Source organism: Macrobrachium rosenbergii, chromosome 37 (genome assembly GCF_040412425.1).
Source record: "Macrobrachium rosenbergii isolate ZJJX-2024 chromosome 37, ASM4041242v1, whole genome shotgun sequence".
NCBI lineage: Eukaryota > Metazoa > Arthropoda > Malacostraca > Decapoda > Palaemonidae > Macrobrachium > Macrobrachium rosenbergii.
Window position 1 is genome coordinate 3,398,836 of NC_089777.1, and position 14,967 is coordinate 3,413,802.

Here is a 14,967-nt window from a genome sequence, read left to right on the forward strand (position 1 = left end):
GTGGCTACGGCTCTGTCCATGGTTGTTGGAGAACAGTTTGTATTCAGAGTAACCTTCTCTTAGAGGGGTCGCCTACCAAGTCTAAAGGGTCCCTTCCACCCACTGGTTTGATTTCGGAGTGCCATTTGCTCCTAGAGGAGTTGCCTGCCAAGGCGTTAGAGTCTCTTCTACCCTAACTCATGTAAGCAGGAACGTCACACCCTGAAGTGAATGTCGCTTTAAGGAAAAGTCACATTTACCCCATACCTTAAAGGAACTCTGAGAGACAAATTGGAACTGAAAGTCTGTCAAGATGAATAACTTTGGCAAACTTTGAATATTCCAGGTCAAGAAAACTGGCAACAGTGATTATTCAGAGACCATGCTATCTTAATATACATCTCAGGCACTTGTGAATTATGGGGGGGATTATAAATATAACAGTGATATACTTTATTATGAATATACATCAGTATAGATAGTCTCTGTTCAGTCGTTTAAAAAAAGATTAGGTGGATGGATAAACAAATGACTGCCATTAAAGGATTAGTTAAGCAGTATAACAAATAAGAACATTAGATTGTTTACTTTCTAGGCCTCCAAGTCAAGCTCTTGCGAGAAGTGACGGCTAATTTGTGCATACAGGAATGTACGCATACCAGGGAATTTTTTCAAAGGCGTCCATCAGTTTCTTCTATGTAATGATAGACCCAGGGCAGTTTCTCTTCATGGCTTCCTCTATAATGGAATCTCCACCTGGCGTCAGTTCCTCCATCCAGGTCAGAGAATTATAGAGATGCAAACTATATGCCTTTTGAAATCCTCAAGAATTTTTCTCCATAACCATGACCTCTACTGAATAAGAGGAATCTTTCTCCGTGTAGAAATGGAAGCCAATGGGATAAAACATTTTCTCAGGGAAAATAATCAGATTAGAGCAAATTTCTGGGGTTTGAAAGTATGGCGAAATGTCTTCCAGGTAGGCAGACACCTCGTCGTCATTGGAAGCATTTGAGAGGCGTCGAGAGTAAGTGTTGCTGGTCAGATTGCCTGGGCACAGCTCCTCAGGGCAGAGGTGACCAAGGGAAGGGCCGATGCTGTTAGCCTGAAAAGGGTCGAACGCTTCTGGAACAGATTTAGCCAGAATCTGTAATGAGAGAATAAAATCAATTTGCATTTAAAAATATCGAAACTTTTACAGGTCATTATTCCATTTCTTTGCAGTTATACTGTTATAGTAAACTCATCTCACAATATCTGGATTTTTAGTTCGAATTCTCTTAATTGGCATTTGATGGTGGAAAATAACCACATTTTGAAGAAAGATCATATAAATGACAGATGGGGATTACAAAGGGAAAAATATTTACCGTACCTGGAATCCAGCACAATTGAATAATTAGTTGCACTGCCAAAACAGGGTTGAATATTTAAGAGGTTTTACAAAGGATTAGTCTCAACCGTTCAGAAGCAGGCACAGGACAATTAAAAGATTATGCAAGGAAGTTGACTGACCACCAAAAATTTGTATAAATCCATAGTTCTCTTTTTTTGGGAGGGTGGGTAATAATTTTTGCAATGTGAACATTTAAAAAAATTATATTGAACTAATGAATACATAGAAAAAATATATAAGGTAACTAATTTGTAATTGTCAGTGATTTTATCTTATAGGTCATTCTTGACAATTTTGCTAATACTGAGGTCCAAATAGTGCATGCCAGGGCTAAGGCTAAAATTACACCTGGAAGGAAGCTACATGATTCTTCAATTGTGTTGTATTCCAGGTACATATTTTTTCTTTATAATCCCCATCTGTCATTTATATGAGCTTTCTTTGTAAAACTCACTTTTATATTTCTTCAATCTAAGTAAAGGAATAGAAGTCGAAAGGCCTTGCAACACTCCATTGTTTCTCTTTCCCCTCGTAGATTTTGTCTTTATTTATATATTCAACGTTCCATATTTTCATGATTCAGTTATATATATATATATATATATATATATATATATATATATATATAATATATATATATATATATATATATATATATATATATATATATATATATATATATTTATATATATATATATAGTCTCGGTAATTCATGTTACTTACAAATATTATTTATCATTAAGTTATATATATATATATATATATATATATATATATATATATATATATATATATATATATATATATGATCATGTTTTACAAATATCGCTTAATATCAAATCACGCTACCTCGGGAAAAAATCTGATGGGAATTATCATTAAATGGTCGAAACTGCATTTATAAGTGATAAATGGACGGGCACTTATACCTCTCTTGATAGCTCAGTGGTTAGCGTCGACTGGATTCGCTGGATGCGCGTCTGTGTCGTGGGATCGAGACTCGGCAGTGCCCATTCATTTATCACTTATAAATTCTCCTTCGGTGATAATTCCCCATCGGGGATATTCACGAGGTAGCGTGGATTTGATATTGCGATATATGTAGCTTCATGATTGTATATAAATCACGGTGTGATAAAAAATGTCATAAAAAGAGCTGCGTGTTCCAAACGTACCAAAGAACTATCATGGTCGAGGTGGGTTAATGCCAAGCTAAATACAATTTCCCCGCTCTCGACGGGTAAATAAAGTACACCAGACTCGGCGTTAACTTATACCTCTCTGATAGCTCAGTGGTTGCTTCGACTGGATTCGCTGGATGCGCGTCTGTGTCGTGGGATCGAGACTAAGCAGTGCCCGTCCATTTATCACTTATAAATTCCCCTTCGGTGATAATTCCCCATCGGGGATATTCCAGAGGTAGCGTGGATTTGATATTAGTGCGATATTTCTAGCTTCATGATCGTATATAAATCACGGTTTGATAAAATGTCATATATATATAAAATATATATATATATATAAAATATATATATATATATATATATATATATATATATATATACACATATATAAGTGTGTGTGTGTGTGTGTGTAATTCAATGTAGTCAAGAGCCAGTACATGAAGATAGTCTCCCTGGCTTATATACCTGTCAAGTGACATTGTCTATTGACGGCAAAGTTACTTTCCTAATATAAAGCTCTGGAAAACTTTGTTAACTTAGATATTCCCTGACGCAGTCTCTAAGAAATACACGGAAGGTGTCCTCTGACTCTGATAATGACAAATCTTGACAAATTGGCGTGCAGGCTAGACAACAGAGGTCAAGGATTTCTTATCACATAACAGCACAACATTGCTTTAGAAAAGCGTTTTAGCAATAATGGGTTGTATAATAAAGAAGACTGTGTAACTGTCGCCCAGTGCAAAGACTCATCGTTTGTGTAAGTGATATACCGAGGAAAATTTGTCTTTTAAGAGCACTAAAGAATACGACAGAAACAAGATTCTCTCTTATGATATATTGGTATTGGCTTAGTCCAGATTCAGCAGCAGATGCGTGGCGCACTTTTCTACTAACTTGAGATCAGAGGCGGATGGCACTGGCTAGCATATTTTAAACCAATATGGGGATTGATGTTACATCCATGGCATACGTAATCAATACAATATTACAGTATTACAGTTTTAGCATGAATCTGCTTAAAAAAGTCATTAAAATAGCGCAACTGATGTGAAAACTTCATGATTAAAGAAATATGAAAGTCTCAGACCTGATTGGGGATACTGAAAGAAGTAATTTGTTTCCATCTGGCCAATAGGTGATGGCTCGAGGTCGGGGCCAAGAATTAGTAAAGAAACGGGAACGCTTAGGAAGTCGGAATACCGTTGAACTTTGCTATATTACGTATATGACGAAGGACACGTTTTGTGAGAATCAATCCACTTGTGATTTCACTCAGGTAACTGCTGCTTTTTCTTTATGCCTTGAAATTGTCTCTCTCTGCCCTTGAGCTTCACAGATGCAACAGGTTACACTGCCGTACATTACCAGGACACTCACATTGAAAGGAGTATTCGCAAGTTTGCTTCATAGATCTGAGAGAGTCGGAAGACCACTGGTGACCACCAAGAAGTGAATAAGCGGACAAAGGATTTCCTGAAGAAAGAAGCGTTGAAAAAGTGAGAAGGAAACGGAACCTAAGAAAACACGAACCGAAAACACCTGGGAAAATCGTCCTTGGATATGAGCGCACCCGTGATCTCCCGTGAGGGCAGTTTTGGTGTTTAAGGTCATGAGCATTTTGGAGTAATATGGTATAAATAGACGGAAATACTTCGGTCGAAATTTCACTTATTTGCTTGAATATTTAAAAGCTGAAAATTGACATGTAATTTTATCACAACTAATATTTATTTTGCTTGGATATTTTTAACAGAGCTAAAAGATGTGGTCATCCGAGCGTCGTTTAATAGAAACCGAGAGAATGTAATTCAAAAGCTGAGCAGAAGTAATTTATTAAGAAATTTATTTGCTTGCCTACAAAAAGCTTTTTTTTTGTCAGGGAATTCTTGAAAGAATATTATAAATTATGAGTTTTGGTGGCATTCTGTCATAATGCATATGGGTTCAGTTTAATAAAATAGGATCTGATAATGAAAACGACATAATGTGGAAGCTTCGATTCAACCCAAAGGTCTTTTCAAAAGTTAAAAAAAACAGCTTTTCATGATTCACAGACATTTTGACTTAAGACTACTGAATGAACTCGTCGATATCATTTGATGCAACAACGCCAGTTAATTGTTTCAGTCAGTCATTCAGTCAGTTGTTGAATCAAACATTACCCACTTGGAGGTGAGTATCAAGATATATTGAAGGAGTTACCTGCCTTCTATATACCGGAGTTACTCCCTTCTATATACCTTGGTGAATACGAGGAACTACAGTAGATGATACACAAACTACGGACGAGTAGCGCCAGTGACACGCACGAGGAAAAACTAACAGAAATATCTGCAGCTTCTCCCAGCCGCCATGGTGTCCAAGCAATTCCCTGGAGGCAGGCAATTTCAGTTAAGGTTTTCCGGGTGACTGCATTTGCACACATCAGTCACCAGTGAACACTACATTAGGAGATGAAAGCCCTGGTTCCAGCAGGTCTCGCCTTGGCAAAGAAAGTTATGGAAGTCTTTGCTGACTTGACCTGATGTCCTGCATCTGGAGCCCCACTACCCATGAAATGGATCTGTAGCTTCAGCAGCCTTTATGTTAGGATAACGATTAAGTTTCTCCTTTTCCTTTATGGCTGTTCTTTCTCACCAGCTTCGAGATATGGTTACAACCTCTGGGCGCAACCACGAATTCCTCTGAGAGTGTGGGGGTGGGGAGAGGCGGGGGGGGATCAAAAAGTCTTGCCTAAAGGTCATATTCCAGTGGTCTAAAAAGTCTAAAACAATTTCAGAATTATGTAAATAATATATATATAGAAATATAAGAAATAAACAACGTATATAATGAAACGGCACAATAAATGCAATAGAGCATTCTAAGGCTTCAGAATTTAGACGAATTTTCCAATCGCAAAAAAAGAAAAAAACGCTCATAAGCGTTGTACAATCGGTCACTCAACGCGGATTTGGATCAACGTCTTTTTAAGTCCAGTCCTGCTCGACCTGAAGGAGTGCGTGAGATAAGATTTTGAGGTACATCATCACAGTTCTCTCTCTCTCTCTCTCTCTCTCTCTCTCTCTCTCTCTCTCTCTACATAAAGACGTTCCAACGCGCACATCCTTAGCATTATGCTGCAAAACTTCCCTCCAGACTCGACCCAACTATTCAAGAACTTGAACGAAACCCACATCATCTCCTCATATTATGTCATTCTTGGATCACATACAAACATTGAGATAACATATATGTAGACATAAATATAAAAGTTTATCGGGGCTTCAAAATGAAGAGCACAATAACAACAGTAAATAAAAATCAATTATATTCGAAATGATAATGATGCTTCAGCTTCAGAAAGACAGATCTAGACTTTACCTACAAAATTAAAGAATTCCAAAGACATACAGGAAACGTGAGGTCCTCGTGGAATAAGGTTGATATTTCTTTTATAACTTGTTTGAGTTTAATTTATAACCCGGGTGTTCTCCCTTCAGAAGCAAAAGGAAGTAATGGGAAAATAAATCCGATCTTTATTATCACAAGAATGTAGATGCTTTTCAGTTTCCAGTTCAGATTTCGAGGACGTAATTAATTATCCCGGAACATTTCATAAAAATGTAATTCGAAACCATAAAGAATCTCTCTCTCTCTCTCTCTCTCTCTCTCTCTCTCTCTCTCTCTCTCTCTCTCTCTCTACAACCGTAAGACATTTGCAGAAACTCTCAATTAAATCTAAACATGGAGAATAGAAATTCCCCTGTAGTTACTGCAGTCTGCAGATATGCCATTCTTTGAACAGGCACTGTATTGCTGCTTGCGCTCATCTGCAAAAGTAATATGTCGACATAAAATTTATAGACTCTACTAATCTTGGAAGACAACACACTAGAAACTTTTGAAAAACAAAGGAAGAAACCATCGGGATCTTCTCCATCCCAGCTATCAAGGTTATCCAGAATTTTCTTAACATCCCTAGCGCGAAATGCCAATTTTATAAGAAGAGGTTCAGGGTGACAAGTATCAGGGAGGAGGACAGCTTCAGCTGACTGTTTAGCTTTAAAAGCTCGATGAACCCGTTCAGCTTTTTCCTTACGTCCAGTAACCAATCTACCATCAGCTGTTAGTAGTGGAGGAATGGAAGATGACCCAAAAGTTAGAAGGGGCTGAGTAATTCCTTCAAGTTTCCTCATTAAGGAATTATTACAATTTCTCTCTGCTATATGATAAATTCTATTCGCAGTACGGCTTGACTCAACAAAAACGTTTTAATTTTCATGTGAATGATTTCGTCTTCATGTGTTGAATTTGGTCTGTTTGTTATGGTAAGCTTTTCTACACGTATCATCAAACCATGACTGGTTATGGGTCGTGAATTCAGTGACCTTTCTAGGGACATACCTTACTAAAATAGCCATCAGCATTTATTCCAGCTTCTTGGGATCTGGGTCTGATATAGCATCTGAAATATTAAGTGTTGACATGCGTTAATGATGCGATCCCAATTGGCTCTAGATTTTAGCCATACCGTTCTTCCAATGATGGAATTAGAAATATACTGATTGACAGATATGTTCATCTGTGAATATGAGGTCTAATCTATTACCACAAATATGTGTGGGTGCCTCTCCAAGAGACAGTTATATATAGAATCATCGGTATTTGGATTGCTGTAAACAGCAAATACATATACATTGTAGAACTTGCTGAAAATCTTAAAACAAAGAATTTTACAGCAACTGCACTAAGTTTTTCTGAAAATATATAGGTCGTCTGGACTTACATGTGGGATGTTATTTGGGCCATAAAACCCTGGGATTAAAAACTCTGTCTTTGACTTGTTTTTGCTAACAAGTGTCACAGATATAAACATCAAATCATCAACTCTGGAGATCAAGAAATTTGACCTTAAGCCCTGAATATTTGAGTAAAGTACTCTGCAATTTTTCTTACAGTAATGATTAGCAGGCCCAGGGCTCAGCTCAATGTCTCCCTAAGAATTAAAATTAACAACAAAATTAATAGAAAACTAATATATAGACTCAACAACAGCAACATAATAAAATCAGAACAATAAACCGTAATTACATTATTTACAAAAAGTATAGATAAACTAACCATGTCTCATTCACAAAACGCCGGAAGCATCTGGTTGACAAGGTGGAGCCAGCACACTTTATAAGGTATATAAGAAACCCGCCAGGTTTGCCACAACAAGTGAGGAGGACAGTCAGGATGGATTTAGAAATTATAAAATGCTTAGTGGGAAAAGATTAGGTAAAGAAGAAGGCGCTTTCCTGATAATTCACCAAGCAACTTTTGTTTTCTCACAAGCCTGTCCTACACACTTTTGATAAAACAGGAAAGAAAAAAAAGGAAAAGTGCCTGATTGTACCCTCAAGTAAGGGCACTCAAACCCAAGACCATGGAAGGCCACACGGTACAATGTCTATGGCACAGTCCAAGGTTGAGAATAATGTTTTGTATTCAGAGTAACCTTCTCTTAGAATGGTTGCCTACCAAAAGGCTAAAGGGTCCCTTCTACGCACTGGTTTGATTTCGGGAGTGCCCTCCTCCTAGAAAGAGTTGTCTGCCATGGCTAAAGAGTGACTCCTACCCTAACTCGTGTAGTCAGGGACGTCACACCCTGAAGTGAATGTTGCTTAAAGGAAAATCACAATGATAACTACAGTAAGCTCATAACTTGTCAACAACAAATGTTGTTACCCAGAAGATGCAGATTCTTATAAAACAGTGCATGTCTTTAGCAAACTCACTAATTTCCAAGTCTGCGAAAAGTACAAATATAAACCCTAGACAATGAAACGGATAAGGATTCAAACTTACTTGTCTTAGAGGATGCCCTTTGACAAGGCTCATGATGGCTCCATTGACTGTTTCACTGTCGATTCGCCCCAAATAATTGGTCCTGTTCGGAAGCGGTCGAAGAGTCAAGAAATCCATATCCATGTAAGTGCCGCCATATTTTCTCAGGATCTCGGCTCTGGAGGCGTCGGACATAAAGACACTTTGGTGTTCTGTTGAAGGATAATCTACTCTCATATGACATCATGCAGCATCCAAATAACCAAATGAAGAAGAGTCCGTGATCATAAATGCCAAGTTTTCAATGAATGAAGATTAACGAAAATAAACCAAGATTTTTAATTAATAACGATATTATCCATTTTATATAAACTGTAGCCAAATGTATCCCTACCATGATAGTTTTTCCGTGACAGTATCCTAACTCATATACGGTCACCTTCATTAATGAGCCAGAGTCTGCCCTGGTACCAGTGCTGGAGGGAGAGTCCAAAACAGCTCATCGAGGTCAAGCAAGGAGAAAGCGACGTTGTGCAGATTGGTGAGGATCTGTTGCAACAGAGATGATGAATTTTTTACTTTTATCATTCTGTGTAGAACATGGAAAACAAATATCAGTGCAGGTCTAAAGACGGCAAAATGAAAATCTAATATTTCGAAAGATAGCCTTTAAACAATGATTCTGCTATTGCGATCTAAAATGACATAATTATTTGGTGCCATTTTTTCGAGATTAATTTTTGATATGAAAACAGTTTATCAGTTTGATTTTAAGGAGAGAAAAAGAAAAACAAAACCTTCAAATAGCATAATTTTTAACTCCCTCTTATCTTTAATGAATATGAAATCGCTTGGTCTTCTAAAACCAGATATTTGATGTAGACATCATTGCATGATGGTGCTGCGTCACGTGGAAGGATTTTGATTATTACTTGAAAAATCTGGTTTGCTACTCGAGCAGGTGGAGAATGTCTAGAGCGAGAATTCTTATCTCTTTTAAGCACCTGGGCGCTTGGCAAACGCTCAGGCTGTACCTCCACCTGACTCATGTGTCAGTTGAAATCAATTGGCCGGGACTTGTAATGAAAAGCTGGGTTCCCACACGTTAGAATTTTATTTCCGTAAAACGGCAAGAATGATAAACGATTCACGCACAAAAATAACAAGCAAGAAATAAGAAGAAATGTAAAAATATAATGAAAATAAATCAAAGACAAAAATGAAAATATTAATAACTCACGATAAGAGAGAAAAGTTACACACAATGACTTATTAATGAACCTCAAAGACAAAACTTAATCTTTGAAATAACATCTGAAAGCCTCATACGTCCCAGTGCTTGGCCTTTGGCCTCAATTCTATATTCAGCTCAGTTCCTCCTCAGTGCAAGTTTGATTTCATTGCTAAATGTTGGACAGTACTGACACTCAATTATCAGTCTTATCAGTGGTAGTGTTAGGGTGGAATGTTTATTTCCACGCCCTCTAAGTGAGATGGCCCAACAATGGGACTGGCAGGCCCTCTCCACACCACCTCTAAGAGATGGCCCTTCCTCCATGCCCCTTTGATGGCCCCCTCCACGCCCCTTTGAGAGATGGAGTTTTTTCGCCGAGACTTTTGAGGAGAGGATGAGTAAATTTGTTTGTATTTGTACTTCCCAACGTTGTGTGTCAGAGAGAGAGAGAGAGAGAGAGAGAGAGAGAGAGAGAGAGGTAATTGTTAAGTTGTGGAGGGTTTCGTTGTTGGAGTTCGTTTACGGGCGCTGTCTGTCTGTCTGTCGGGAGTTTTTCGGTTTTAAGTCTTGGGCAGTTGAGGTCCAACCTTGAAAGTGAACGGGGAGTCTGGTCTGTTTTTTGTTTTGGATACCGTACCGATATTGATGGTGCATGTGCTTCTTTTTTCGTTCGTTGTTGTGGTGGGTCGGTTTGGCAATTTTGTTTTGTGGTTTTGTGCTGTGATTGGCCGTGACCTTTGGTCCGCCTCCAGCAAACTGAGGATCAGGGTGAGTTGTGTGTTGTTTGTTTGTGGGTTGAAATTCCGCCACATTATATTTGGTGCCCAACGGGGCAGCTGGGTGTTGCAGCTGTACTGAGGATTGGTGGCTGGTAGTGTGACTGGAGGAAAGGATGGAAGAGGAACTGTGAGGTTGAGAGGAGAATACGTGTTGAGGGGTGAGAATGAGATTTGAGGAGTCAGTTGGAGGAGATGGGGGGTAATGCAGGAGTGCAAAGAAGAAATGAAAGGGGAGATGAAAGAGTCAGAAGAGAGGAGGATAAAAAGTTGGAGGGAATGATGAAAGGTGGGAAGAAATGGTGAAAGGTATGTTCATGGGTGTTTTTGGAGCAGTGGGCTGTTGGAGGCAGGCTTCTTCCTGGAACGTGTGAAGGAGCAAGAGAAAGAGCAAGGATAGAAGAATGGGAAGCGTGAGGACGAAGTGATGTGAAATAGGAAGTAAAAACGAGAGAATGAGAGGCAGGGTAAGGAAAAGGGGAATGAAAAGCAAGGGAAGGCAGTCAGAGGGAGTAAGGATAAGTCAGGGGAAGAAAAAGGGAAGAAGGAAAAGGAAAGGAAACTGGTAAGAAGGTATGAAGTGGGAAAGGCAGGAAAGAAGGAGAGGGTAAAACAGTACTGATAGTGAGGCGATGGAGGTGAATGGATAAAAGTGGATAAAAGAAGGGAAGAAGAGTAATGAGGCATTTAATGTGGGCAAGGGAAGTGGACTCTTGTATTTGGAAGAGGGGTATGAAAGGAGAGTGGAAGTGAAAGGAAAGTGAGTGAAAGTGAGAAAGAAGTGAGAAAGGCTATGTATGAGGGAGGTACCCTGTGTGTGTGTATAATATATGGAAGTAGGATGTGCATGATTTCTTTAGGAGTATAAAAGGTTTTGTCAGGATAAGTATGGGGAGAGTAAGAGAGTAAAGAATGAGAATTCAGGGAGAATATCACCAGTTTTTGCTTGATATATAGGGTTATTATGAGGTGGGAGATGCTGAGCATGACAGGGAAAGCTTAGACTAGTTGAGCAAGCGAGGCGATGAAAGCGAGTGTTATATAAGAGGAAGAATGAATTTGATGAGGCAAGAATGAAAGTTGGGGAAACCTTGTCACTGTATGCTTGTAGGCTGGAGACGTTGGCAAGGAAGCAGTTTGGGGACATGATAGATGAATGTAAGGAGTTATAATGGAAGTTGTTAGAGAATTTGTGAATTTGAAGCGGAAGGAGAAGAAGATGGACGAAAGAAAGGTTGACTTGGGGAGAAATTTTGGAAATCAGAAGATTATCATTTGACAGGTTATAAAAGAGAGCAGGAAGGTAAGGGCAGCTGGGGAAGAGAGGAGAGAGTGCCATATTTGAAGCTTTAGATGCAGTGTTGAGGGGTCAAGGAGAATGGCCTGATAGTGTGGTGATAGAGGTAATAGCAAGTAATGTGAGGTGCTAGTGAGATGAATGTGTCAGGCGGGAACAATGGTTAGGGATAGCAGTGCAAGGAAGGCTGGTGAGTGGAAGTCGAGCGAAGTGTTTTAGATGTGGAAAGGAAGGACATACAAAGAATGAGGTAGGTGGGCTAGATGTGTTTCGGGTGTGGGGTAAAGAGAGTGTACAAAAGATAGGGAAGTATGTGTAGATGGTAGTGTGAGAGAAATACGAGCGTATCATAACCACCATGTGATGGAAGGATGTACCGAATGAGAGAGAATGGGTGTATAAATGGTTAAAATCGAATGTGGGTGAACCAAGTATGCATGAGAGCTTGTGTATGGAGGATCAGCAGTTTATATTTTGATAGAGTGTGGTAGAAAACGTAAGAAAGGGAAGAACGTAAGGAACGGAATGGTCAAGTTGTGGATAGGGTGAGTGCCAAAGTGAAAATGAGTGATAAAAGTGTAATACGGATGAATGGATGGTATGAATAAATGTATAGCATATGCGGGTTTGATATAACTGAGTTGACTGAACGTAGGGGTGAGGAATGGTTGGAGGTGAGCGAAAGTGTAAGAGTAAGAGAGCGAAAGGGTGATAGACGAGTGATTGAAAGCATGAATAATCAAGGTGGAGAATTGAGGCAATAATGAGCTGAATGGGATGGTTAGTTGGAAGAATTGGGGAGGGCTGGGAACGAGTTAGAGGGCAGGATGATTGTGGATGAAATTGAGAGTGGTAATATGAAGAAGATAGCGTGAATCTGAGAGAGAATGATGAGAAGATGAATTTGAAGCACAAGAAGAGAGAATGATCTTGGAGAGAATGATTATGCGTTCGCGAATCACATCTAGAGGACTCAGTTAAGAGCATCCGTGGGTGTTGCAAGGCGACGAATGCAGTGTGAAAGGTGCTGGTTGGGAAATGCTAAAAGGGGGAGAATTATAGAGGATGAGTAAATTTGTTTGTATTTAGCATTTCCCAACGTTTTGTGTGTATATGAGAGAGAGAGAGAGAGAGAGAGAGAGAGAGAGAGAGAGAGAGAGAGAGAGAGAGAGAGAGAGCGAGTGTAATTGTCGTTGTGAGTGGTTCGGTTGTTGGAGTTCGTTTACGGCGCTGTCTGTCTGTCTGTCGGGAGTTTTTCGTTTTGGGGAAGTCTTGCAGTTGAGGTCCAACTTGGAAAGTGAACGGGAGTTCGTCTGCTTTTTTTGTTTTGGGATACCGGTACCGGGATATTGATGGGTGCATGTGTCTCTTTTTTTCGTTCGTTGTTGGTGGAGGGTTTGTTTGTACCTTGTTTTGTGCTGTAAAAGGTGATGACCGCGGACCTTTGGTCCGTCTCCAGCAACCGAGGATCAGGGTGAGTGTTGTGTGTTGTTTTATGGTGGGGTTGAACGCCACAGAGAGATGGTTCCTTCCTCTCCACGCCCCTTTGAGAGATGGCCCCTTGAGAGATAGCCTCTTTCCTCCACGCCCTCTAAGAGATCACCTCTTCCTCCAGGCCCCCTTTAAATGACGGCCCTTCCTCCATGCCCCCTGAGAGATGGCCTCTTCCTCCACTCCCTTTGAGAGATGGCCCTTCCTCCCCTTTGAGAGATGGCCCTTCCTTCACGCCTCTCTAAGAGATTGTCCTTCCTCTCCAGGCCCTCTTTAAATGACGGCCCTTCCTCCAGGCCCATGTAAGAGATGGCCCTTCCTCACACCCCTTTGAGAGATGGCCCTTCCCTCCTCGTCTCTTCTGGAGAGGGGCCCTTCCTCCACGCCCCCTGAGATGGCCCTTCCTCCATGCGCTATAAGATCTCCCTTCCCCATTCTAAGAGATCACCCTCCCCATTTCTTAAGAGATCACCTTCCTCACCATTCCCTTCTTATGACTCACCTTCCCCCATTTTTAAGAAATCACTTTTCCCATCCCCTCTTAAGAGATCACCCTTCCCCAATTTCTAAGAGTCTCCCTGCCCCCATTCCCTGTGTACCAAACCCTGTAAACATGCTGCAGCCTGCATCCTTTCTCTCTTTCCTAATGTATGAAATCTGAATTTAATATTTTTTTATGGCATCTAGATGAAATAATAATGATAAAGTATTCTCTGCGTATTATACGTGAGAGAAAATCATACTTGCAGTCAATCACTTTTTAATGACGTGCTACTACATTATCTCAAACAACAAAAAGGGGGATGGGTGGACAGCACACATGTATGTGGTAACTCTGTTTCAGCCTGATTGGTTTTGTGTTGTCTACTTAAGAGATTTGGATTTTGAATATTTACAGTGATTGAGACGAAACATCAAAAGTGATCAAATATATTATTGTGTAATAATGTTATGTATGTGATAATCATACTTTAGTTAACTAATCAGGTAATGAAATACAGGACAGTAAACCAAGCAAAAAAATGTAACATCACACACCTACATTTGCTTGCACTCATTCGATGCCATTGTAGAACTTCCTGGAGCATTAGTTTTGTATTTTTATGTTTATGATACAGCAGCACTATACTATGAAAGGATAATATGTGGGCTGGTACAGAGAGAGAGAGAGAGAGAGAGAGAGAGAGAGAGAGAGAGAGAGAGAGAGAGAGAGAGAGAGAGAGAGAGAGAGAGGTGACTGAGGTATGTTTACATCGGTAAACAAATGAATTGGGAAAATGCTGTTTTTCTATTTGAGTAATTTTACATTAATGTAAAGTGTTAGTTTACCTTTGTATGTACACCCGTTTTACATTTGTACAAAATAGAAATAATAATTTATTAATACATCTGTTTCTTTTTAGCAAGTAAAAATATGTGCCAATTCTTTCTGAAAAAGGGTTAGTCAGTCAGCACATTCTGAGAACGTAAACATTACAAATAGTGGGACGATTTTTTAAAATTTTCTACATATAATGATAACATATCAGTGTAATAATACAGTATATATGGATTCTGTAAGTAAAAATAACAGTTTCATACTAATACCTTGGTTACACAGCTGTAATAGCTCATTTGACCTTACAAAAGGATACTATGAGAGTAACACTCAATTACCCTAGGTCTTAAGTTTATACATTTATCTTTCGCATGGTAATACACATGGTAACAATTGGTATGAAGCTGGCTGTATAAAAATGGTATTGTTCCTACACAAATGCTTTGGTCCTTTACTTGTATGCGGTTGCTTTTAGCGA

General features: G+C 39.4%; 1 protein-coding gene across 1 annotated transcript; it reads right to left on the minus strand.

Moving 5' to 3' along the window:
* Positions 1-673: 673 nt before the first annotated feature.
* LOC136825094 (lactosylceramide 4-alpha-galactosyltransferase-like) lies at positions 674-13,683 on the minus strand. The gene is made up of 4 exons (XM_067081138.1): positions 13,674-13,683; positions 8,395-8,585; positions 971-1,126; positions 674-790 (listed from the first exon to the last, which is right to left on the minus strand). The coding sequence occupies exons 1-4, from the start codon at positions 13,681-13,683 to the stop codon at positions 674-676; spliced, it is 474 nt and encodes a 157-aa protein (XP_066937239.1).
* Between the last annotated feature and the right edge of the window lie 1,284 nt (positions 13,684-14,967).